Source organism: Portunus trituberculatus, chromosome 20, assembly GCF_017591435.1.
Source record: "Portunus trituberculatus isolate SZX2019 chromosome 20, ASM1759143v1, whole genome shotgun sequence".
Lineage (NCBI taxonomy): Eukaryota > Metazoa > Arthropoda > Malacostraca > Decapoda > Portunidae > Portunus > Portunus trituberculatus.
The window spans coordinates 13,020,398-13,048,124 of record NC_059274.1 but is presented as its reverse complement, the minus strand read 5'-3'; the positions used below and the strand labels follow the sequence as shown (position 1 = coordinate 13,048,124).

Sequence of the window (27,727 nt, the reverse complement as noted above, 5' to 3'; positions counted from 1 at the left end):
TATATATATATATATTATATTATATTATATTATATTATTTTATATATATACATATACATATATATACACATATATGAGTTGCTTCGTGGGAGAACAATCCAAGTACCATCCCCACCAAAAATGTGTATTCTTGTGCAAACAAGAGCTCAAGGCATCTGCTTCCATTATATATGCAACATTTAATCAAAGTTTAGTCCGTATTGTCATAGAGAGAGAAAAATGTAAGAAACATCTAGTGGAAAAAGATGCCTTGACCTCCCGTTTGTGAGAGAAAACATGTTTTTGCTGGGGATGGCATTTCGATTGGATTGTTCTCCCGCAGAGCAACTTTTATATATATATATATATATATATATATATATATATATATATATATATATATATATATATATATATATATATATATATATACACATATATGTATATATATATGGATAATTTTTTTTTATGTGACACAACCAACTCTAGGTATCATTCCCTCTTTTAGCTGTTTATTAGGAAAAAAATGTATTCTTCCAACAACTAAATTACATTAGGTAGGATAATATACTATATGATGGCTTTAAAAAAGATTTCTCCAAATGATTATTTTTATCATTACTTATATATTAAAAATCAGTGTTATGATATAATTCATTCTCCTTTTCAGAATGCAGAATATATGACAAGGCAGATATTTGACCTTAGCGACAAACTGGAGAATTCAGAGACCGCCCTTGGCCGAGCCGGTCTTTTTGGTTTGGACCCACAAGAAAAGAAGACTGAAGACAAGTTGAGTCGTGTTACCAGAGATTCTTGTAAGACCACCATGGAGGCTCTGCATGGACTTATGGCACAGGTGGTCAAAGATCGCCTTTTCAATCAAATTCCTCAAGCGCAGGCACAGGATCCACCTCAGGCTTCGCAAGCACAAGCCTGAAGTGTTAAGCTGCCTTTCTTTAGACTGAACCATCTAATACAAATAAAGCAACACATGTGAGTATCCTTGTATTGCATCTCAGCTTTTTTATTGTAAAGTTAAATTTTCAGCTCGAAATAAAAAATTCAGTAATATAACATCTCCACAAGGTCCTATTGAAATGAAGTGTACACACACACACACACACACACACACACACACACACACACACACACACACACACACACACACACACACACAAATCCAGTAAATAAGGAAAACTTCAAGGCAGCGAGAAATGAATATGTTAAGGTGAGGAAGGATGAGGAAAGGAACTATGAAAAGGACATTGTCGAAAAATGTAAGGAGCAACCAAAATTGTTCTACAGCTTCATAAATGGAAAAATGAGGCAAAAAGAAACAATAGAAAGGTTAAACGGAGAGAACGGGATGGTGGAAGACCCAAAAAGTATGGCAGAACTATTAAATAATAAATTCCAGGAGGTCTACTAAGGAATCCAAATTTGAAAGGCCACATGGTAATAGAGAGACCGTCTATATGAAAGAGGTTAGAATAACCAAGCTTGAAATAAAAGAGTTAATGAAGGAATTGGATGAAGAGAAGGCAATGGGACCGGATGAAGTCTCAGGCAGAATACTGAAAGAATGTAGGGAAGAACTAGCAAGTCCTATATACATCATAAAATGCTCAATATAAAATGGAACAGTACCAGTAGAATGGAAAAGAGCTGAGGTGGTTCCCATATACAAGAGCGGAAGGAAGGAAGAACCTTTAAATTACAGACTGGTATCACTAACTAGTGTAATATGCAAGATGTGTGAAAGAATAATAGAGAAACAATGGATCGAGTTCCTTTAAGACAATAAATTAATATCAAATAGCCAATTTGGTTTTAAAAAAAGACGGTCATGTGTAACTAATTTACTGAGTTTCTACTCTAGAATAATTGAATGAGTACGAGAGAGAGAGGGATGGGTTGACTGTATTTATTTGGATTTAAAAAAGGCGTTTGACAAAGTGCCACATGCAAGATTACTGTGGAAGTTAGAGGAGAAGGGTGGCTTAAAAGGAAGCACATTGAGATGGATAGAAAATTATTTGAGGGGGATATGAAGTCCAAGTGGAGAGCAGTAGAAAGCGGAGTGCTGCAGGGGTCAGTATTACCGCCAATACTTTTCCTCATATATATAAACGACATGCCAGAAGGAGTGAACAGTTACATAAGCCTGTTTGCGAACAATACGAAACTGTGCAGAGTTATAAAGCAAAAAGAGGATTGTGAAATACTGCAGGAAGACCTAAATAAGATCTGGGAATGGAGTAAAAAGTGAGAAATGGAATTCAATGTGGACAAAAGCCATGTCATGGAAATGGGAAAGAGTAAAAGATGACATGTGGGAATCTATAAGATGGGAGATGGAGTAGAACTGGAGAAAGTAAAAAAGGAAAAGGACTTGGGAGTGACGATGGAAGAAAACAATCAACCAGTAAGCCATAATGATAGAATTTTCAGAGAGACATAATTTGCTAAGGAATGTTGGATTAGCATTTCACTACATGGACTAAGAAATGATGAAGACCCAGATTGGAATATGCAGTAGTGTGGACCCTTCATAAAAAGAAACACATAAGGAAGTTGGAGACTACAAAAAATGGCTACAAGAATGGTTCCAGAATTTGAAGGGATGACATATGAGGAGAGACTAAAGGTATGGATCTACCAACCCTGGAACAGAGAAGGGAGAGAGGGGATCTGATACAAGTTTATAAATTGATCAGCAGAATGGACCAAGTGGATAAGGAGAAACTGATCCTGAGAGAAGGATATGACATTCGAAGCACAAGATCGCATAGTAAAAAGCTGAGAAAGGGAAGATGTCTGAGAGATGTTAAAAAATATAGTTTCCCACAAAGATGTGTTGAGACGTGGAACAGTTTGAGTGAAGAAGTGGTGTCAGCAACGAGTGTGCATAGTTTTAAAGAAAAATTGGAGAAGTGTAGATATGGAGACGGGGGCCACATGAGCATAAAACTACAACTAGGCCCTGTAAAACTACAACTAGGTAAACACAACTAGGTAAACACACACACACACACACATGGTAGCTCAGTGGTTAGAGCGCTGGCTTCACAAGCCAGAGGACCGGGGTTTGATTCCCCGGCCGGTGGAGATATTTGGGTGTGTCTCCTTTCACTTGTAGCCCCTGTTCACCTAGCAGTGAGTAGATACAGGATGTAAATCGAGGAGTTGTGACCTTGTTGTCCCGGTGTGTGGTGTGTGCCTGGTCTCGGGCATATCCGAAGATCGGAAATAATGAGCTCTGAGCTTGCTCCGTAGGGTAACGTCTGGCTGTCTCGTCAGAGACTGCAGCAGATCAGTGAAACACACACACACACACACACACACACACACACACACACACACACACACACACACACACACACACACACACACACACACACACAGACGAGACGCGGCAGAGGAAGGACGTGATACCGTCGCTCCCGAGAATCAGCTGACCTTCACTACCTTTGTTTGGGTTTACAGTGGCCTGGGCGATAAGTGTGGACTCATTTTTTTTCATGAATACAGTGTTAAATAATAATGAGTGAGAAAGATATTCCATCTAAATGCAGGTATGTGACAAGGGAAAGAATGAAAGCTGATGATGACAATGTTGGTGAGGGAGGAGGAGAATTTGCTTTGATACGGCGCAAACTTCACTATTTGATAGAGTCTTAACTATCGAATGTAAATTAGATAAATTGATAAAGGAGAGTATGGGAATGAAAGAGAATGAAGAACAGGATAAAGAGCTCCAGAAATTGAAAGAAAGGATAAAAAGAGTGGAAGAAAACGAAACTAGGCTAAGAACCGAAAATGAAGAATTAAAAGTCCAAATAGTGAACTATAAGAAATTGATGGAAGAAGGACTCGGTTAAGCCGAGAAAGAAAAAGAAAAGCTAAAAGATCTAGTTAACAAAGAAGAAGAAAGAGTACAAGACGTGATTAAAAAGGAAGTACAAGCATGGAGAATCCAAGATAAGAAAGACAAGGAATCATTTCAAGAAGTATTTCAAGAACAGTTAAAAGAAAGAAATGAAAATATGACAAGCAAAATGATAGGAGTCCTCAAGAAAAAGAAAATTTAGTAAGAGAAATTGCAGAAAAAAGAAGAGTGTAATTATTTTTGGACTGAAAGAAAAAATGTTAAATATAGACCAAGAAGGAAAAGACGAAATGAAATCAGTAAAAGACCTACTAAAACATCTGAATGACGAGGATAGACAGAACTTAGAAGAGGAAGTAGAAGAAATCCATAGAATGGGACCATATCAAGAAGGAACAGTGAGACCAATTAAGATATTACTAAAATCACAAGCAGCAGCAGAAGTACTATATAGAAAAACGAAACTCAGAGAAACAGAAGGTTGCAAAGATATATATATATAAAGAAAAATAGAAACGAGGAGGAAAGGAAGAGACACAATGAACTGGTGGCAGAAGCAAGAGAAAAAAATAATGAAAGGTCAGAGGAGAAGAAGGCATTTTTTTGGAGAATTATAGGAGACAGGATAAGGAAATGGTATATAAAAGAGAAAGAAGAGAAAAGAATGGAGCAAGTTTAACTAAAAATGATAAGAACAAGAGATTAAAAATGATGTATACAAACATAGATGGGATTTTATCTAGTAAATTAGAATTAAGAGATTACATAAAGAAAGAAGAACCAGATATTGTATGCCTGGTGGAAACAAAGTTAAATGAGGCAATAAAAATAGACATAGATAAAAGGTATAATATATGGAGGAGAGACAGAGTGGGTAAAGGAGGAGGAGGAGTCATGATGATGTTAAGGAAGGAGATAGTGGTAAATCAAGTGGAGTTTGGGAAGGAAAATCAGAAATACTGTATGTTAAGATGCATATTAACAAAAGGAGTTAACAATCATTGGAACATATGTGCCACCAAAACAAACTCATGGACTAACCAAGAATATAGAGACATGATAGATGACACAATAAGGAGTCTTACAAGAATCATTAAGGAAAGGAGAAAAGTGATATTGGTAGGAGATTTCAACTGTAAGGAGGTAGACTGGGAAAATTATGAAAGTGGTATGGGGGAAGATGCCTGGGGAGATAGATTCCTGAACCTAATGATAGATAATTTGATGGTCCAAAGAGTAAAGGAAAACACAAGATTCAGAGGAAACGATGAGCCGGCAAGATTAGACCTAGTTTTTACAAGGGATATACCAATTAACGATGATACAAGTGCCCATTGGGAAAGAGTGACCATGTAATATTAGAGATGGATATAGAAGAAGGAAAGGAAGATAGAGATGAATCATACAAAGGAGACCGATTAAATTACAGAAAGGCTGATAATGACAATCTCAAGAACTATTTTAAAAACGTAAACTGGGAGGAGATGGAAAACTCATTAACGGTTCAAGAGAAATATAACTTATTTTTGGAAATATACAAAACTGGGGTCAGGAATATGTTCGAAATATAGACCTAAAGAAGAAGGAAAGAAAGATTGGTTTAATGCAAGATGTGCTAGGGCAAAGGAGAAACGAGATGGAGCATGGAAAAGGTGGAGAAGAAACAGAAATCCAGAAAATAAGGAAAACTTCAAAACAGCAAGAAATGAATATGCTAAGGTGAGAAAGGAAGAAGAAAAGAACTATGAAAAGGACATTGTCGAAAAATGTAAGGAACAACCAAAATTGTTCTACAGATTCATAAATGGAAAAATAAGACAAAAAGAAACAATAGAAAGGTTAAAAGGAGAAAACGGAATGGTGGAAGACCCAAAAAGTATGGCAGAACTGTTAAATAGTAAATTTCATGAGGTCTTTACTAAGGAATCCAAATTTGAAAGACCACAGGGTAATAGAGACTGTCTATATGAAAGAGATTAAAGTAACCAAGCTTGAAATAAAAAGTTGATGACGGAATTGGATGAGGAAAAGGCAATGGGACCGGATGAAGTCTCAGGCAGAATACTGAAAGAATGTAGGGAAGAACTAGCAAGTCCAATATACAACATCATAAAATGCTCAATAGAAAATGGAACAGTGCCAGTGGAGTGGAAAAGAGCTGAGGTGGTTCCCATATATAAGAGCGGAAGGAAGGAAGAACCTTTAAATTACAGACCGGTATCACTAACTAGTGTAATATGCAAGATGTGTGAAAAGTAATAAAGAAGCAATGGATCGAGTTTCTTGAAGACAACAAAATATTATCAAATAGCCAATTTGGTTTTAGAAAAGGTCGGTCATGTGTGACAAATTTATTGAGTTTCTACTCTAGAATAGTTGATAAAGTACAAGAGAGAGAGGGATGGGTTGACTGTATTTATTTAGATCTAAAAAAGGCTTTTGATAAAGTGCCACATGAAAGATTACTATGGAAGTTAGAGGAGAAGGGTGGCTTAAAAGGAAGCACATTGAGATGGATGAAGAATTACTTAAGGGGAGAGAAATAAGGACGATAGTTAAAGATATGAAGTCCAAGTGGAGAACAGTAGACAGCGGAGTGCCACAGGGTCAGTATTGGCACCAATACTTTTCTCGTATATATAAATGACATGCCAGAGGAGTGAACAGCTACATAAATCTGTTTGCGGACGATGCGAAACTGTGCAGAGTCATTAAACAAAAAGAGGATTGTGAAATACTACAGGAAGACTTAAACAAGATCTGGAAATGGAGCAAAAAATGGGAGATGGAATTCAATGTGGACAAAAGCCATGTCATGGAAATGGGAAAAAGTGAAAGACGACCAGTGGGAATCTATAAGATGGGAGATGGAGTAGAACTAGAAAAAGTAAAAAAGGAAAAGGACTTGGGAGTGACAATGGAAGAAAATAATCAACCGGTTAGCCATATTGATAGAATTTTCAGAGAGACGTATAATTTGCTAAGGAATATTGGAGTAGCATTTCACTATATGGACAAGGAAATGATGAAGAAATTGATAAGTACTAAAATAAGACCTAGATTGGAATATGCAGGAGTTGTGTGGACTCCCATAAAAGAAACACATAAGAAAATTAGAGACTACAAAAATGGCTACAAGAATGGTTCCAGAATTTAAAGGGATGGCATATGAGGAGAGACTAAAGGCAATGGATCTACCAACCTTGGAGCAGAGAGAGAGAGAGGGATCTGATACAAGTTTATAAATTGATTAACGGAATGGATGAAGTGGATAATGAGAAACTGATCCTGAGAGAAGAATATGACTTTAGAAGCACAAGATCGCATAGTAAGAAACTAAGGAAGGGACGATGTCTGAGAGATGTTAAAAATTTAGTTTCCGCAAAGATGTGTTGAGACTTGGAACAGTTTGAGTGAGGAAGTGGTATCAGCAAAGAGTGTACATAGTTTTAAAGAAAAATTGGATAAGTGTAGATATGGAGACGGGACCACACGAGCATAAAGCCCAGGCCCTGTAAAACTACAACTAGGTAAATACAACTAGGTAAATACACACACACACACACACACACACACACACACACACACACACACACACACACACACACACACACACACACACACACACACACACACACACACACACTTTATGCTCGTGTGACCCTGTCTCCATATCTACAGTTATCCAATTTTTCTTTAAAACTATGCACACTCGTTGCTGACACCAGTTCCTCACTCAAACTTCTCCAAGTCTCAACACATCTTTGCGGGAAACTATGTTTTTTAACATCTCTCAGACATCTTCCCTTCCTCAGTTTCTTACTATGCAATCTTGTGCTTCTAGTGTCATATTTTTCTCTCAGGATTAGTTTCTCATTATCCACTTGATCCATTCAGTTAATCAATTTATAAACTTGTATCAGATCCCCTCTCTCTCTTCTCTGTTCCAGGGTTGGTAGATCCATAGCTTTTAGTCTCTCCTCATATGTCATCCCAGAATTCAAAGGGATGACATATGAGGAGAGACTAAAAGCTATGGATCTACCAACCCTGGAACAGAGAAGAGAGAGAGGGGATCTGATACAAGTTTATAAATTGATTAACGGAATGGATCAAGTGGATAATGAGAAACTGATCCTGAGAGAAGAATATGACATTAAAAGCACAAAATCGCATAGTAAGAAATTAAGGAAGGGAAGATGTGTGAGAGATGTTAAAAAAGTATAGTTTCCCACAAAGATGTGTTGAGACTTGGAACAGTTTGAGTGAGGAAGTGGTGTCAGCAATGAGTGTGCATAGTTTTAAAGAAAAATTGGATAAGTGTAGATATGGAGACTATAATGCGCTCTCTCTCTCTCTCTCTCTCTCTCTCTCTCTCTCTCTCTCTCTCTCTCTCTCTCTCTCTCTCTCTCTCTCTCTCTCTCTCTCTCTCAATGGGATGTCATGTAAGAAGAGCCTACATATTCATGTGCAAACTTTCCTTTCTTATCTTGCCCTCTACTAACACCTCATCTTTGTCATAATATTTCTTCTGCCACCCCAAATAAATATATTCCAGTATAACTTGATCATTTCCAGAATATTTCTTTCATATAGCAGCACAATAACTGCTTTCCTTCTCTTGTGTGGTGCTTTTGGTTTCCATGCAAGATCACATTAGAAGCATCCAATCTACCACCACTGTACTTCCATACTATAATATATGAGAAACAATTCTATGCCACCACATGTGGGATTGTCAGCTAATTAAATAGATACAAAATTTTGCCACAGCAGCCTAGCCATTGATCACTACCTGCTTCCTACCAGTTCCTCCCTGTATTAACACTTGTTCTTTGCTCCCATACCTAAACTAAGATCTATTGTTTCCCCTTATGTCTTCTCATTTATTTAATGGTCAAAATGCCTTTCCCATATTTCTGCTCCTCTTTATTTTCCTTTTTTTTTTTTAACTCCTTGTTTGTCATTCTTTTGATCAGTTTTTTTTTTTTTTTTTTTCTGTATTTCAAGACTTTCAGTCCATTCTATAAATGTTATTTCCTCTTGAGTTCCACCTTTGTACATTCTCTGATATATGTTGTATTCTATTTTGTTCTTTTCTATTTCAGTTGTCCACTAGTACACTCACCTTACTGCAATCCCTATTTTTCTTAATGCATTACCTTGTTATTTATTTCAACAAGGATGTGAGTACCTTAAACACAAGGTGCATTCTCACCTACCTTCTATTCTCCACATCTAGCCTTTGATTAGCCACTATTCACATTTTCTCTCATTTCCATAATTACCACATTATGATCCGGACTATAAACATTCCTTTTATAATCTGTATATCCTCAATCACAATTTTCTGTTTCATTATGTACCTGTAATCATTTTATTAGAAAGTAGTGTTTGCCTGAAACCCTCCTAGATAGACAAATTTACCATTTACTCTTTCTCATTCATTCTGTCTACTTACCAATTTTCTAGTCACATTTGCTTCTTCACCCTCTTTCCATACATTTAGCTCTTGTTGTATCTTAGAGAAGGTAGGGATGGGCTAGCACACTGTTCTATTGCAGGGTATTCCTATTGCCAACCCTTTTCTGTGCAATCCTGGCTTTTCATCCAATAGCATCTTCTACCTGGTTAAACCTCATTTGCTATACAGTGCTGTCAGTGCTATAATTAAAAAAAAACATGCAAATTTTATATTGATGACTTTTTGGTTGCACAGGTGCTCATCACTTATTTATTTGTATTAGATGAAAAGACTCTTGTAATTGAAAAAAGAAAGCAACTCAAAACTTTATTTATAATATAACCTTTAGAACAGACAGGATATATTACCACTACACTGAAATCCAAATGTTCCAGTAGATTGATCAAAGATGGCGAGTCTTAGGCAGTGTCTACACTATCAAGCAGTGCCCGTCAGACAAAACAGTTACCATGTCCTGTTTGATACACACATTGCCAATTTAAGTGGCAGGCACAATGATGTCTGAAGCAAGGAAACGACAGGCAGCACTCTGATTTATCTTTTTTTCACACAAACTGCAAAAATTATGCAATACAGGGCTATTTTTCTTCTCTGTTGTGCTATGCATGGTAAGACTACTCACTCTGCCATCTTATTACTGCCTACTGAATGACCACAGAACCATCTCTCTAGTGGGATGGAGTAGTAAATGAGACTGCAGGCAGACGTTACATGGTGATGGTAGAACCAGATATGCTCTGTCCATGAGTGTAGGGTTTACATTGATCTGGTAGCACTTTTTTGCCACATCAGTGCCCCTGATTTTCACATTTTTAACGTCACCAACTATGTACAGTGATGTGGTTACACTGTTTGCTTGTTGGACTCTGCTCAACAGTGTGGACAATGCTTTAAAGTCTTCAGTATGCAGTAGTGTGTATATTTTATATTCATGGATCTGGCTATTACAGATATCTGACTATGAAACCTGTTATGACAAAGAACATCTAGTGTCATGAGATATTTCTTTACATTTGAAGAACAATTGCCATAAGTCTATATATTTACTATTGGACCAAAACAGAGAGCAACGTGTGTCTACAAGGTGTTCCTATATTTTTAACTTCTTCACAATGCAGGAATTATTGAAGCAGTTGTGCAGTAGGAACATCTTGTTTGAAGCTTTCAGTTTATCATATTTATCATAACAGATCAGCTTACAGCCTACTGGTCATGTATGAAAATATCAATTATTAACTTGTCAATAAAAGGTGCAAATACACAGTAAGTTTTATAATATGGTTAATACTCGTAATTAATATAGTACCATTGTTCATTTTTGTCAAGAAAACATTAATAATAAATAGTAATGTGTTCCATACCCTTGCAGATATAGCTTGTTGAAGTACTAATGTTCTCCAATTGGCAGGTCATTCTTTCCTGTATAATAAACAAATATTAAATAGTGCACGCATTGCTAGTGTATGCTAGTGTACAGTCACAGTTTTAAGTTGCATCTTACTTTGTCGCCATGAAGACCTGTAACAAGCTCATGTTTGAAGCTTTGAACAACTGTGCATCAATAAGAGAGGATTGCCAGCACCTCACACCATTCTTCAAATCCTAGCTGATTACAACCCATCATGGCAACGAGCCAGGGTACACAACTAATGATTGCAACCATACATTGATGTGAGGACAATATGCAATAGCAACAAACATCCAGAGGTCTGGTGACAGATTGCATGCTACACATGAGATATTAAAAATTCACTCATTCTTACTGTTTGCTGATCTGTTTTTGGGTTATGCCTGTGGGCATGGCCAAAGCTGCTGCTCCTCTGTGTTCTGCTTAGCTTCTGTCTACTAGAATTATTTCTCTGATGACCATTTTCACATGCCTTCAGTTTATATTAATAGTTTGAGTGCTATGCCTCAGTGAAATAATAAAGAAAATTTAATCATAATACTACTAGTAAATAGAAATTAAAAATACTTAAAATCTAACAGTACTTTTGATGTACTTAGTAATAAAATAGTAACTTTTCTTTGTAAATGGAATTCAGTCCACTTTAAACATTACTGGTAATGATTATTAATGACACTAGTATTAACTGAATTCAGCATTAGGAAACTGCAAAAAATACATATATATGCATATTTACTTATACAAAAATACATTGTGGTAGAAGAAAACTATGGTAGTTACAAATGTGAGGGAGACCAGGAAGGTGCAGCCTTGGCTTTGCCCTCAGGTGTGATGTCAACCTTGAAACTAATCACTGAACAGCAGGGGCAATGGCAACAAGTAAGCTGTCAAAATTTATAGTAATTGCTTGTAAGTGACCATCAAATCATGTTTGCTGCAATTGTATTTCTGATACTATAATGTGTATTATTTTCTTTTTCATAAAAGAAAATTTACCAAAAAGATAATTTTTACACAGGCAGAGATCATTAGCACACATATCACATATGTATTATATTTCTCAAACAAGAATAAAGTGTAATCTGTATATGTGCACTGTATATGTGCAGTTGATGTACAAACAGATTGAATTCTAGTATCATATCTTGGCACTGGAGGCAAAATTGTGGTTGTAGGACAGTGACCATAAACTCACTTGAAATTTCCCCTTGGAAATGTTACACAGTTTGCAAGCTCTACACATCTTCATGATTGCTGGAGGAAATGAAGCACCAACAGCAACTGCATTGTATGTACTGTGTGTGTTATGATGGACTGGTGGCTTGCCATCTTGCCTTTACTTGTGTTTATGATGCCTAATTTCTTGTATTTTGTGAACAATGGATTAACTAACATTTTTCCTTACAAGACAACTTGTTAAGATGACCTTGTATAGGAAGGGGAAAACCATGTGAATCACCTGCAAGAAAAAAGGCTCTGGCAATTACAGAGAGAGAACTGTTAGATGGCTGAAATTAGAACATTTAACTAACCTCTGATTTAAGCCATCAGCCGGTCACATTTTTCCCTTTCCACTCGAGTCTTTTTCTTGCAAATGATCACTTATTATTACAAAAATAAGTGCATCTTAGAATTTTTTTTTTACATATTCTTAGAATATCTTTTCTATTTCTAGTTTTGCTCTTTAAATACAAGATCAATAAGAGTCTTGTTAGCAAGAAAAAAATATTTTATCCATTGTTTTAAAGATACAAGAAATGTGGGATCATGAACACAAATTAAGCACACATACAGTAGATACCATGTCTCTTTATGACAGCCAACTGGCTATTACTAGTGGCTTTCTAATTCTTGAAGCAATCACAATTCTATGCATTGTTTGTATACTGCTGTTAGACACGACTGAAAATAACAGCCAATATTTAACTTAAAACATTTCTTTCCAGTTCACTTGTGGCCATTGTAGCACTGGACATTAATATCAAGAAATATGGACCAAATCTGCTCTGGTTCTTTCAGTATTCTGGATACATTCTAAATCACTTCCATAGTTCTATCAGTGTTCTGGATACATCCTAAATAATTTCCAAGTTAAAAATTAAGATTGTAACAAATTACCTGTTACATTTAAGTTGATCCAGCTTCCAAACAAGCAATGTTTAAAAAAAATAAATAAATAAAAAATAAATAAATAACTGAACTGGCAACCTTTCCTACTTCAGTCCAACAGGTGAAGTAGGCTATTATTAACTATGAAGACAACTAATCCTAATGTAATGTTTGTCACAAGTGGAGGGATGTATGTAACTATACAGTGTATGATAAACAAAGCAGAAAACATACTTGTAAGTAGTGTTGTCACATATGCTACTAAATTCAAGAAATGAAAACTCAAATACTTTTCCTTCAGTCTAATCTGTATGGACAACCAATTTCTAATTCAATCCAGTCATTCTATTATATCTTTCCTAATGACACCAAGAAACCCACATGTTTGTCCCACCAACCTTCTCACTATTCCCCCTCCTTTATATTGTCAGCATACATAATGCTCCAGTCAACATTTGTGAGAAGTGAAGAATTTTACCTGATGCCAAATATATAATCCAGGTAGGCTGATATAATTCTGAAGAATGTAAATCCATTTGTCTAATCTAGAGACCCAGCACTGTTTTACACAAACAGTTAGGATAAAAGTATTACACCTTAGTTGTTGCAGTGTTTTGGAGTGTATAAAAGAAAATTCAAATAAAGCCTTTTGAAGATCACCCCTGCTTCTACTTGGAGCAACAGATGTACATCTGAGGCCATGCTAACACTGTAATAAATGTCCATGACCTGATGCTCTCCTTCACTGGCTGGCCTGTATTCCTACCAAACCCTTCTTTATCTTTAGGTCATTGTGATCACATCAGAAATTTGGTACCTTGCAAATTACAAAAGATAAGAATACACAGTCTAGACAGCAGGAGGCCATTTCCTAATGACAGCATTAACATGTTCAAATGTCCTCTGATGGCAAATGTACAAATGTGATTAGTGACACTGAATACAGTTGATATACAAAAACAATACATTAGAGATAGTGGACACTACCTTCTAAATGGCTTGTGTGAATGAAAGAAGCAAGGTAGTTTCAGTAAATGATGTGGTAACTACTTACCACAGAGTGACATTAAAAGACTTCATTTTTCCCAACAAGAATACTGGTTCAATCTGACCCCTAGAATCAAGTACTCTTGTATGATTTATTAGAAAAACTGGTACGATTGCACTCACTGGGTGGTGTTCCTTAACCCCTTCGCGCCGGATGTTAAAAAAGCCCGCCTGTATGATATACGGGTGGTAGTGCCTACCGAGCGGGAAACTCGTGCAAGCTTGTCATACTTGTCGTCTTTGTGTATTATGCTGCTGTTTTTTAGTCACTATATCGCCTTCGAAGAGGAAAGTGGACGCTTCTCTCTTCGGAGAGAGAGAGAGAGAGAGAGAGAGAGAGAGAGAGAGTGTGACATTTGCTAATATTTTAGACACAAGCGGACGCATGTAGCTTATCTTTCGAGAGGAAGAGAGAGAGAGAGAGAGAGAGAGAGAGAGAGAGATGGGAACAGTCTATGCCATTGGGTAATTTTAGACAAGGCGGGACGTATGTAGCTTATCTTTAGTGATTGGTGGAGACAAGGATGGTGGGAGGAGCACTAGGATTTCAAAGACAGCATACGGCGTGTGTAGTTGGTATCCAACACACTATACGGGACTACTGAACTGAAGAAAGCTCAGAAAAGAAATATGACGCCTACGTAGGCGTCACCATATTTGCTACTGGGGCTTCATGACGCCTACATAGGCGTCACCGTATTGAAGGGGTTAATACATTATACAATTGCAGGTACTAATCAGTACAAAAAGCAACATGATTACCACATCAATGTTTCCAAATCGATCTTTCATGGTGATCACTCAAAACAAAAAAAAGTTACCCAAATAAAAATTAGGTGCCAGTAAGAGGCCTATATATTTCATTATCAAAAAATCACTTGCCAGTTAGAAGTCTGTCTTGAATTAAACAAAATATTGAGATTTTAAAGTCTAGGTACGAGGTAAAAAGTAAAGAAAAATTAAGTGATTGTTGCCAGAAAAAAGTCTAACAAGGCCAGCTGTCACTTAACTAAAACTAAGACTCACAATTTTGGTTTAGTAATAGCTAAGTTGTTAAAGAATTAACCTTTACAATTGCTTGTTAAATTAAGAATGGATTTACTAGTATGCTGTTATCATGATCTAGCAAAAAGATTTGGATGCCTCATATAAAACTAGTGAATCTTTTTATATCTTATGATTCATTCATATTCAAAAAATATATTCAATATTAGAATTTTTCACAATGCATAAAAGCTGTAGAGATTCAGTGACTAGTGTTGCAAGTCTGACACTCTTTATCTGGCTGAACAGGAACTTTTCCTAATTCACTACTCTCAACTATCTACTAATGAAGCTAAAACGTCGAAACTATAAAGGAGCTAAATAATGTGAGTAATTTTTCATAATTCAATCTTGTACAACAATATTTCTGGTAAAACTTGCAATTCCTAATGAACAGCACGAGATGCTGTGTTGCAATCATTGACCAGGGCATTGGTAGTGCTATTTGTGGTAGAAACACTTGACAGATTTTCACCACCACTGACATTTTCAGACACATGAAGAGTTTGGTCTTGGGCGGCTGAAGAATGCTCTTGTGATGGGGAGGAGGATGCCCCACCTGCACATGCTTCACTGGCAGATTCTTGCTGAGCAACGAGGGCTGCCATGGCCATATCATAAGAGGGAGGCGGCTCGGGGAACATACCCGGCAGCTTCTTTCTGTGAAACGATGTTCTGATTAAATTTTGTTTGGCGAATTATTACAACAAAGGAAAGAGCTTAATATGTAATGCATCATCAAATACACAGTAATAAAACTGACACGGATTAGTACTGTATTTTAGAAGTTTATTGCATGTCAGAATTCAGAGACCCACAGATGTGGATGTGTGTAAAGATGTCATGTACATGTTTTGTGAATGTAGAAGCAGATGTGGAGATCAGTTTTAATAGATAATGGGTGTGGATGTATTCAGGATATTTCTATAAAATCACTTATTTTTGTATAAATAGACAAGATAAAGCACTGAAATCTTCCTTGTACACTTTAAGAGGAAGTAGGTTTTACATACAGATATGTATAATGCATGTATATATTGTTTCCATTCTCTCTCTCTCTCTCTCTCTCTCTCTCTCTCTCTCTCTCTCTCTCTCTCTCTCTCTCTCTCTCTCTCTCTTGCCTTTTACCAGCCTGGCTGCTTTCCTTTATACTTAATTATTTATGCAATATTACATATAATGCTATTACACTATACATACATACATACATGATACTTTACATATTCTTTACATAATCATGTAAAATTCTCTCCCTCCTGCCTCTCTGCAAAATTCTTGCCACATTATATTATGTATATTTGAAAGGATATGAATAGTAAGTATTTTTGGTTGCTAATTAACTAATCATTAATTAAGTAATCATGCATGAATGAGTTTTCTTCAGTTAGACAAGCTCTGTAGTCTGTGTGTGATGTGGATGTGCACGTTTCATTTTATCAGAACTGTGGATGTGTAAGTTTAATTTTTTAGATCTGTTGATGTAGATGCAGACATCTGATACATCTCTACTGTATTCAAATGATGCTGTCAGTATGGCATGCCAATACTAAATTTTTCTCCAAGCAAACACTAATAAATCATTTATGTAACAAAATTATCGATAATATATAAAAATATTTAATATTGTTATCAATTTCCTCTCAGTACAATGCTACACTAAAACACAGTTTGACAAATGCAAGACTGAAGATGAAGAAATGTGGTACTCACTGCCTAAGTGATTGAAAACCCAAAGATTGCACGTCACAAAATGGGACAAGATGACATATACAATAAGCCCCCAGACTTGGCGAATCTCAGCTTAGCAAAATTCACTTTTGGTGGTAGGGTGGCCATGGACCACCTAGTGCAAGCTTGGCAATTTGAATTCAAACTTGGCGCCCACATGGCAAACCACACGGTTCCCTGGTGACGTCAGACCTCTCTCTAAACCTATCAGAATGCAGTGTGAGAGTCCCCTTCAGCCATTTTGTTTGTGCTACCCTCTGTTCTGCTAGCGTGGGAATGAATTCTGGCAATTTACCGCCAACTTGGCCTCTACCAGCGCAATAGGTGGTACCGGTGGGGGTAAGGACAATGGTGGCGGCGGCAAGGATGAAAGTGGGCGAGGGAAACGGGTGGTAAAATGGGAGTTACAGCCTTTATGTCATGTCTTATTAGCTTTATTTATTGTTTATTGGTCTGTTTTGTTCATGTATTCTAATATGTGAAGGCAAAAGATTTTATTTCAGCTCAAAAGATGGTATTTTAGGGGTCAAAAGAGGGACTCTGGCAATGACCAGACTGATTGAGGCATTTTTTAGGCAATTTATATGGTATAAAGAACTTGTGCTTGGCGAAATTCGCATTTGGCGGTAGTTTTGCCAGACTAATTAATTCGCCAAGTGTGGGGGCCTACTGTACTGAAAACTTTAGGGAATCAAATCAACAAAAAATAATGAAGAAGAATCAAGAAATTTTTGCAACTAGAAACAATACCTTGAGATAAATAAGATTGGTCCCCATACATATGCATCAGCTTTTTCACACAACTTACAATAATCCAAAAGAAATCTGCATTAGTATAGTAAAACGAGATAAATATTGTGAAAAGCAATGTTATTTCTAAAAATATTTACCTGTATTGTGGATCAGCTATGGCTGTGTCATAGTCAGGGAGATCTTGACCCATGACTAAGGTCTGACTTTCTTGATCTACTGGACCAGACACTCCTCCCAAGTACCGCAAGACTGATCGGCCTGCCTGGGCTTTCAACATAAGGTACTTGTAACACCGCCAAACAATGCTAATGCAGTATGCCTGAAATGCAGCACAAAATTATGAATATTTTTTTTAGCATGGATCACATTTCAAGGATATATACTGTAAAACAGTAACATGTCAAATAATTATATTTACTGACAGACTAACATTTACCTGTCAACATTCACACATAAACCTCAAGTATCTAGGTTGGAGTGAAGGAAAAACAAGTTATTAAAAAGTAATGATCGATTATTTAGCACCATAGAGCAGTGGCTAGCGTGACTGGTTATAAATTCACAGATCCAAAATTACACAGTTGTTTATCTTTCCTTAGGCCTGGTTTTTATTTTATGTTGTCGATTAAAGCGCTTGTAGGCTTACTTGAAGAGTAAGGGAAGTGCTGCTCAGCTTACACCCATTAGTGATGAAGGCAATTTTATTTATAGTGGTACCCATATATTAGGGCCCATATCACCACCCAAGCATATTTTTTGTTGTAAGGCAATTACACCTCCACCTAAAATGTGGGTATCATGGTGACATGTAGGTAACTTAAAACCACTTGACAAAGCTTGATCCACCACAAGCTCTATGGCCAACAAGATGGACATAAGAGTTGAGGCGACACACACACAAACAAAGTGTATTCCCTCAACTTTACATTGGTCACACATGAGAATCAGTGATAAATCATGCTCAAAACATGTTAAAAACTACAAAGGAAAAAATAAGGTATTAACTAATAGAAGGATAATTCAGTTTTTTTTCAAATCAAGTGAGAAGCAAATATATAAGAAAAAATCAAATAAAACAATAAGTAAATAAAAAAAAATTAATTAATCAATTAATTAAAAAAAAAAAAAAAAAAAAAAAAAATATATATATATATATATATATATATATATATATATATATATATATATATATATATATATATATATATATATATATATATATATATATATATATATATATATATATATATATATATATATATATATATATATATATATATATATATATATTATATGCACTACATAGTACAGTCAACTCTTGATTAACACAAGGATTGTGTTCCTGGGCCCGTATTTATAAAACTATGATTCGACATAAGGTAAACATAAGTCCACAAGATGGCGGACACCATGACTTACATGAAACATAAGTCTTATGTCTCACGTTAGCTCATCATAAACTCGCATTCCCGTTATGTTTGGGTGGGAGCAAGAATAGCATCACTATGTCAAATCAACATGGCGGAGGCAGTGGGACAGAGACGACGCCACCTGAGAAGTTTTTGTGATCGTAGACGTGTTGGCTGAACTATGTGACTAAAAACTGATAAGAGGTATCAGTTAGAGCGTGCAGCCAAGATATATGGGGCTGACATGCAAGGATTCTTAGGGAAAGTGAACTCTAGCAAGGGTGTGAGAGGGAGACGGTGACAGCTGGATGCCGCCTTGAGGGGGGACTGTGGTTACCTCAGTAAAAAGTGGCTTCTGACACTATATCTTCGACCTCTGCCTGCCCCACACTCCAACTACAATAGGTAAGTTTTGCAACATTATTATTTTTCATATTAGACAGTTTGTTTTATTCATTCCATATTGCACATATACTATTTAGTCTCAAATGAGTTTAGTGGGTTAGATTAGGGTGCTATTACATCTCATGGCATAAAGAAAAAGTTCTCATCAAACTACTTGCTCACATTATAATAAAGTGGTACATATCTTTACCACTGGAAATTGTTAGCTCCTAAGACACTAGTTTAACCAAATTTATCATTAAGGTAAATCAGGTTAGGTTTAGTTAAGTTAGTTTATATGAGGGAAGTATATACTTCCCTCATATAAACTAACTTAACTAAACCTAACCTGATTTACCTTAATGATAAATTTGGTTAAACTAGTGTCTTAGGAGCTAACAATTTCCAGTGGTAAAGATATGTACCACTTTATTATAATGTGAGCAAGTAGTTTGATGAGAACTTTTTCTTTATGCCATGAGATGTAATAGCACCCTAATCTAACCCACTAAACTCATTTGAGACTAAATAGTATATGTGCAATATGGAATGAATAAAACAAACTGTCTAATATGAAAAATATTAATGTTGCAAAACTTACCTATTGTAGTTGGAGTGTGGGGTTTGATTAGATTTAGTTAATTGTTAAGGTAGATTTAGTTATGCTAAGTTTGGTTACATTAGGTTTAATTTATTTTCTTACCAAACTTGTCATCAATGCTAGGTAAGGTTTAGTTAATTTCCTGTCAGTTTATCAAGATGGGTTAGGTGAGGTTTAGCTAAGTTAGGTATAGCCAAGTTTGGTTTATTTATTAAGTCATTTATTGTTATTGTCATGTGAGAATTTTTATTTTGATTATTTTGATGTGCCTTGAATGAATCTAGTAACCATTATCATTGCAAATCAATGTTTGACATCTTTGGGGTGATTAAGAAAATAGAAAAAAGATCTTCCTTCCCCCAAAAAATAGTTTCATTACAAAATGTTAGATAGGTGCACATATATATATATATATATATATATATATATATATATATATATATATATATATATATATATATATATATATTATATTATTTTACTTTTTTAAAAATTTATTAACTCTTTATTTCACAGATGGTGCTCAACCTCTACAACCCATTGCTACATCATCCACTGAGACAGTAGATGTCTCAGCACCAGCAGAAGGTTCAGCCGTTAGGCGTTGGAAGTGCTGCTGTAGCATTTCCATCTGTACTGTTATGAACAATGACAACAAATGTTAGTTAAACCATCACAAGCATATTTATTGCAGATCCATCTTACTATCTATATAAGAGGTAAACAATCCTCTCAAGGAGGAAGTATCTTCCTGCCCCCATACTCCTCATACACAGTGTAAGTGTATATGGTGTGTGTGTGTGTGGTTGCCCCATTTTTGCTGTCTTCCTCCTGGAGGAGGGTGTTGGCTTTGTCTATACATAGATAGATAGTTAATGTCCTTACACTTCAGTTTTAAAGATATTTTGTATGCTCTTATTGATAATTTCAGCAGTAGGGTAATGTGCTGTTATTGTGTTGCAGACAGGTACTGAGTGCACTTGTCATTAAGACACATTCATGTGTGGATACATTTCTTGTGAGCTGCCATTTCCAACCTTCCATAATTGAATATCAACATAGGAAATTCTTCATATCAATGAGACCCATCAATTTGATTAGGTTAAGTTACTGAAGTTATACTCTGTTAGTTTAGAGTTAAAGTTAGTTACGTGTAAGGTGGCAGAAGTTGTCCTTTATACCTGGAAGCATTAAATACAATAAATGGAAAGTTTGTTGCCTGTGTTTCTCCAAACCTAAGTAGGGTGTTTATAAAGGAAGGCAGGTGGGCATTACTGAATGTTTGAGGGAGAGTGAATGTGAGGTATGAAAGAAGTGGTGTGGTGTGTGGCAAATGATAAAAGCAAAGGAGTGAAAAAAAAAGAAAAAAAAAGTGTGTTCTCTTAATGTCACCTAGAATGTGGGAGGATATAGATATACAAGGGTGGAATGGTTAATACTTTTCAAAACCAAGACGATCCATATGTGTAAGGAATGATTTACTCCTCAAATTCTTGTCTATGTCATCAAATAGATCCATTAGTAAAGTGGCCACTAATATTCAATGCTTCACTACTATATAGGCTTTCGTATCCAAAAATGGGGGGAAAAATAATGATTAGTTTATCAATTAACACTGCTGCTTATTGTGCTTGCCTAAATATCTTTTTTACTTAAGTACCTTGAATAGGATTGTGCAAAAAATGCCAGTATTACAAGTGCACATTACAAGTGCCAATACAGATTGTTACACCTTATTATTGTGAATATTTCTATCCCTAGACACACCTTCCATACTTGAATGTCAACACTGGAAATTATTCTTCAAATCAGTGTATCTTAAGTGACATTGTTAGTTTAGGATAAGTTAGGTCATTGGAAATTATTCTTCAAATCAATGTATCTTACGTGACATTGTTAGTTTAGGATGTTGGGTCACTTAAGGTTGCTAGGTTGAAGTTAACAATGCAAATTGCTTGCTGACACAACAGTTGCTGCTTCATTTCCTCATCTGTGGCGGGTGTGGTACATCCATCATGTCAGTAGCAACCAACAACAAAACGAAGTAGCAGTATATGTGACTACACGTGCGTGGGTCATATGCTGTTTGTTTACATCGGGTGAAGTGGAGTCAGTGGACAGAGTCACTATTATTGATTATGTTCGCCTTCAAATATACCTAAATTTCATATATTGTTAATCTTATTAATACAAAAAAAGCCTCAGACATGTTTATTTGTTCAAATCATCGTAACTGGATTAGTTTCAGTCCATAAGTTTCACCACTATGTTGCGGTTGGCATCCCTGCGCTAAGTCGAGCTAATGATGAGGGGTTACCAAGCCATAATTTTGCCACCTATGTCGCATCATAGCTTATGTCATGACATATGTCTCGCTAACGAAAGTTTTATAAATACGGGCCCTGGAGATGTCATGTTATTTAAAATCACATAATTCAAACATAATTTTCCCCATAGAAAAGTGGTAATTGGGGGGAGGTATGTTCTTTGCCACTGGGAAAGTCTGCCTATTTTGGGGATTTTGTTACTCAAACCTTAAAAAAAAAAAAAAAAAAAAAAAAAAAAAGATACATTGCTGGTCACAAAAACAATAAAAGCACATGTTCTAATCTTTTTAACTCTGATGGTATGCAATGTGCTCTCCCTCAATCCTGTCATATGAACAATCACAGACGTCTTCTCCCCTAGCATAGTGATCTAACACATCCAACTTCTCTTCAATGGTTACAGTCTTCCTTAATTTCTTGGAATCACTTTCCTGTGAGGGATGCTTGGATGACATAATATAGGCACAAGGCAAAAACACAGAAAAATTAAGCATTCACAGTGTTGGTCAGCTCCAGACTGAGGAGTGAGGAGTGATGACTGAGAAGGAACAGCTAAGTGTCTCTGAACTATCACTCAGTGCCACAAAGTCAAGACGATCCTCTTGGCATGATTGTATATGAATACAAAGATATGATATCTGGTATAGCAGGCAAAAGAAGAGAGGAGACACAAATATTGTGGTGAAAGCAACACATGAGTTAAAGGAGGGTCACAAAAAGAAGCAGCAATAGCATCCAAGCATGGCATGGTAAGACTTGTAAAAAGTTAACAGAAATGTTGTTTTGTGAACGTAAATGTATATACGAGACAGTAAAACCTCCTCGGGAGGTGGTTTTACCGGCAACCTGCTAACAGCCTCATTACCATGGCAACAATGTGTCCCTACGTGTTCATGGATACCATTCTTGGCTGGAAGTTGTTCCACTCATTGTTAATTTTTTTATCCTGGCCTAGTGCAGTTCCCACCAGAAGCACCGTGGGTGCGCGTGACGTCATCAAGTTGAGTTAACCCACGTCAACTAAAATAATTCATGTTACTTAATTGTATCTCCTTAAATATCAAGTCGTGTTAAATTGAAATCGCTTAAATCAAAACTCGCATTAATCATGAGTTGACCGTATATGACTGAAAACGGCTAATTCTTAATTCTTGAAACCTCCATTGACTTACCTTGACCATCAAGGTTGATATAAATATTAACATTGCAAAAAAGGTAAGGCATTTAGTGTTCATTGCAAGGAGTTGTTGCTGGAATGGGAAAGCTGGGTTGTCCTGAATCAGCTGACGGATGTTTGGAAGATAGGAGACATAGCCAATCATTGTCATGCTGCACAAAGAAAGAGAAAATACATCAATATAGTATTGTAGTATGTAAAAAATGACCGAATTCTAGTAAATTTGGCTGTTACAAGGCAAATTGGTTTCTTTGACAAATGCTGGCAACATGAAGTGGCAACTAATGATGGCAGGCCAGTCTTCAGGAATTTTTCATTGCATAAGGCTTAAGGGGATGAAAGTGAATGAGTAACTCAAGAGAATAATAAAAGTAGCCATTTTTTTTTTTAACATACTGAAATTAAATCTGAAGATTATACTTTGAGGCTCAGTGAACAAGTTTATGCAGATAAAATAATAACAAGTTTATCATATGTGGCATTTATTGATACAATAAAAATCAATTGGACAAAGAAGAATGTAGTACATACACTATTATAACATTAGTAATAAGCTAATGAGCAATGAGAAGCTTCTATAAATAATATACAAACTAAAGCATGTCTGAATATTTTCCAGTGAAGACTAGCTAAAGACCTCACAAAATGATGTAACACAATGGAGTAGTTGTTAATGTTCCACACTTATAACTCTGAGATATCAGGTTCAAATTCCACAATGAACAAAGCCTAATACTGCAGCATTTGTCTTCTTGGGACATTCAGTGAGCTTATCCTCCTACAACTGTTATTCATCCCTAAAAGAATACAATATCTACTTTCCTCCATGCCACACCACATATCTGGGGCATCTATTGTACTATTGGGTCCTCTCTATACTTAACACTTCAGTTATATTCCATCTACATCTACAGTTTTGTCATACTTTTGTCTGGATATTACTTGTCTACTTCCTACCTGTCAGTTCCTCTCTGCACTTAAATACCCATACATGATGTTCCTACTTTCCTTACTGTCTTCTCATTCATTAAACCATATTAATTCTTTTTTCCAAACACCATTTACTTTCTTCTTGCTATTTGCATAAACTCCTTTGTCTTTCCTCATTTTCATTCCCTTACTCTGCTCCTTGTCTTAACTTTCTTCCAAAACAACTTATTCCCAATGAATTCTTGCTTTAAAAACTATGCCATTAAATTTTTCCAGGATGCTCCACAATTCATTAACATTAGACAGGAACAAATGGGTAAAGTTGAGTGATGCTCAGCCTGCCTGCCTGTCTGATGATGAATTAAGCAATTATTGATGAAATAAAGGAAATTACTCACCTTGAAATACAAAAGTCAAACACCTGCAGAAAGAAGAAGGGCATCAAGTGTGAGGGCTGACGGCGCAATGCTCCATGCACCAGCAACAGTGTCACAATGAACATACAGAGTGTGATGAAGAGCGCAACATTTACTTCATCTGAAGTAAAGAAAAGACTTGCCATTAAAATCTGAGCTTATAAAAAAAAAGGGGAGGATAATTTTTCAATGTCAATCATACAAGTGACCAATATAGTAGATTGCACTACTTTGCACATGATGGTAACAAATTGAAGTATACTTGATGGATGCAATGTGTTGCAACATACACCAAAGTCAGACATCATCATAGATCAATAAAAAATCAACATTTCCCACAACTGAATACTAAATCCACTACACCATTACTGTTCAAAATTTGTAAGTCAAGAAGTACAGAGACTTTTTATTTAAGTGATGCCTTACAGAAACTCATGCTGCCCACAAGAGCTTCTCATTTCCCCAACATTTAACTCAGAGTACAGTGGTGCTTCACGATAACGGACACTTCGGAAGTGAGGGGGTGTCCATTACTGCAAATTGTCTGTTACTGAGAGCGGTTTGTCTGTGAAACCCTTAACCCATCCCTTTCCCCTTTTTGGTTATTTATTCTCTTTTATTAACACAAAAAAAGGATTTTGAACATTTAAACCACCTTATTCAATGCTTAATGCTGAAATAAATGTTAATTATTATTTAAAAAGTATACAATTATAAAAATTTGTCTTACCAAGAATAGATGAATAAAAGCTGCAGCTTCCCATCCTAACTTTTCTCACCTCCTTACCCTCTGTCTCTGTCTTTCTCTCTCCCTCTGTTTCTATATAAATTGGTATGTTTCAGAAACTGTTACTGAAACCCTTCTAAAAACTTTTTTTTCTACATAGCTGTTGAGGTATAAAATCAAGGCGTGTTCTCTATAGGAAAGTGTTCTCCCATTGTAATCATGGCATCTGAGCACCCTGCTGAGTGCCGATACCTCTACATGCACCATACATAGGCAGTCTAGCTATAGACTATTGCCCTCTGGCAAGCTCGCCAAATGGCTACCCTCACACCCAATCTAAGGCAGTAATATGCAACGTGAACAAGTACTCTTGGAAGAAGTACAGAGAAAGAGAGAGAGAGAGAGAGAGAGAGAGAGAGAGAGAGAGAGAGAGAGAGAGAGAGAGAGAGAGAGAGAGAGAGAGAGAGAGAGAGAGATGGGGAGTTCAAACTGGAGAAGTGGCTGTGTTGTTTTTACTTTCTATGCCATTTACAAAAGAAATCTTAGCCCACTTCATACTAAATCACCCTCAGTTAAAAGAAAGAAATGAAATTGTAGATATCTAAAGACCAGTAAATTAAGACAAAAAATCAAGTGATTGGAGAGTTTGTTTGTGTTTGTTGTCTACACTTTTTGTTAACCCTGGCTCTCTCTCTCTCTCTCTCCCTCTGTCTCTCTCTCAGTGTGACAGTGTCATTATCCTTGCTTGCCCAACAACATTCAAACAAATGCATAACTAGCAATTCACTGGCTGGCATCTCTCTCTCTCTCTCTCTCTCTGAGTGACAGTGTCATTATCCTCACTTTGCCAACATAAAAAAGAAATGCATAACTAGCAATTCATTTTGGCAGGCCTGCAGGTCCAACCAGCTCACCATGAGTGTCCCCTAGAACTATGAATGTGGAAGGAGAGAAAAAAAGTCACTACGTTTCATAAAAAAATTAGTTAATGTGTAACCAGTCCATTATTGAGTGAAATCTGTTACTGTGAGGTCTGTTATTGTGAGGCACCACTCTATACAGGCAACATGCATGGCTCATCTTCAGCCACTTCATCAATAAAAAATTATCCACTTGTAGTATGACTCAAGCTTAATCACACAAGCTCACTGCCACCGTTCTTTTCCAAATTGTTAACCCTCATACCCCATGATGGGAGGCAGTGGCACAGTGGATAAGGTGGTGAGTGTGGGATTGGGTAGACGTCCATGTGTAGGTTCAAATCTCACCACGTACTTACTTGAAACTATGTAATTTGTCGAGTGGTTTAAAGTTACTAACAAGTCACCATGATACTCAGGTTCTAGGTGGTTACACCAAGGATGCACTTGGGTGGTGATATGGGCCCTAATATGGGTACAACTATAAATAAAAATGCCTGCACCACTAATGGGTGGAAGCTGAACAGCACTTCCTATACATACTCTTCAAGTATACCTACAAGTGCTAAAGGCCATAGCATAAAAATGAATAAATAAATAAAAAAGATAAACTGAGTGGGCAGTTTAAAGATAAAGTTGCAGCTTGCGATAACAGACACTTCAGTGGTGAGGGGATTATCTGTTGCCACTAATTGTCCATTACTGAGAGCGGTTTGTCCTGTGAGACCCTTGAACACCCCATTTCCCTTTCTTTCAGTATTATATTTTCTTTAAATAATGCAAAAAAAAATTTCCATAATTCAATCCATATTATTGTACTCAATGTTGAAATAAAAGTTAATTATTATTTAAGAAAAGTACAGTAATAAATATTTATCTTACTTAGAATAGATGAATTAAGATAAAGCTTCCCGTTTGGTGTAATGGCCGATTCCCATGTGGCCAAGAGGCATCTTTAATAAGCACTTAGTGACTACCTGAAGAACATTGCTAAGGTGACAAAGGAGGGGAGCAAGACAAGAGACTGTCTAAGTCAGAGTAGACTACCTCCAAACCAGTGTCCATACGTCACAGTCACAGGCTTGCTTTCTTTCTTTAACGCCGCTCCACCTCCTTACCCTCTGTCTCTCTTTCTCTTCTGTTTTCTACATAAATTGTCCTGCTGCAAATTTGCCATATAGCCACCCTCACAGCCAATCTAAGGAAGTAATCTACTAATCTGCAACATGAACCAGTGCTGCTGCTGCTGCTTCTTCTTCTTAGAGAGAGAGAGAGAGAGAGAGAGAGAGAGAGAGAGAGAGAGAGAGAGAGAGAGAGAGAGAGAGAGAGAGAGAGAGAGAGAGAGAGAGAGAGAGAGAGAGTAATCAGGCGGCCGTGTCTTGTTTATATTG

At 36.5% G+C, this 27,727-nt stretch overlaps 2 protein-coding genes across 7 annotated transcripts in view; one reads left to right on the top strand and one right to left on the bottom strand.

Moving 5' to 3' along the window:
* Nucleotides 1–21,056, top strand: part of LOC123506803 (COP9 signalosome complex subunit 5-like) — a 29,750-nt gene extending 8,694 nt beyond the window's left edge. For 3 of the 6 annotated variants that reach the window (XM_045259155.1, XM_045259159.1, XM_045259157.1), the window contains 2 exons: nt 650–975; nt 8,980–13,532. In XM_045259155.1, the coding sequence (XP_045115090.1) occupies nt 650–919 (270 nt within the window). In that variant the 3' untranslated portion in view covers nt 920–975; nt 8,980–13,532. Of the gene's footprint in view, nt 1–649; nt 976–8,979; nt 13,533–15,457; nt 16,586–20,355 lie in introns of those variants that run through there. The other 3 variants (XM_045259154.1, XM_045259153.1, XM_045259156.1) reach the window with 3 other exon arrangements.
* Nucleotides 15,314–27,727, bottom strand: part of LOC123506641 — a 36,067-nt gene continuing 23,653 nt past the window's right edge. The window contains exons 10-13 of the mRNA XM_045258889.1: nt 24,672–24,810; nt 23,339–23,495; nt 17,583–17,764; nt 15,314–15,624 (exon numbers count right to left, since the gene is read on the bottom strand). Of these exons, the coding sequence (XP_045114824.1) occupies nt 15,351–15,624; nt 17,583–17,764; nt 23,339–23,495; nt 24,672–24,810 (752 nt within the window). The 3' untranslated portion in view covers nt 15,314–15,350. The remainder of the gene's footprint in view (nt 15,625–17,582; nt 17,765–23,338; nt 23,496–24,671; nt 24,811–27,727) is intronic.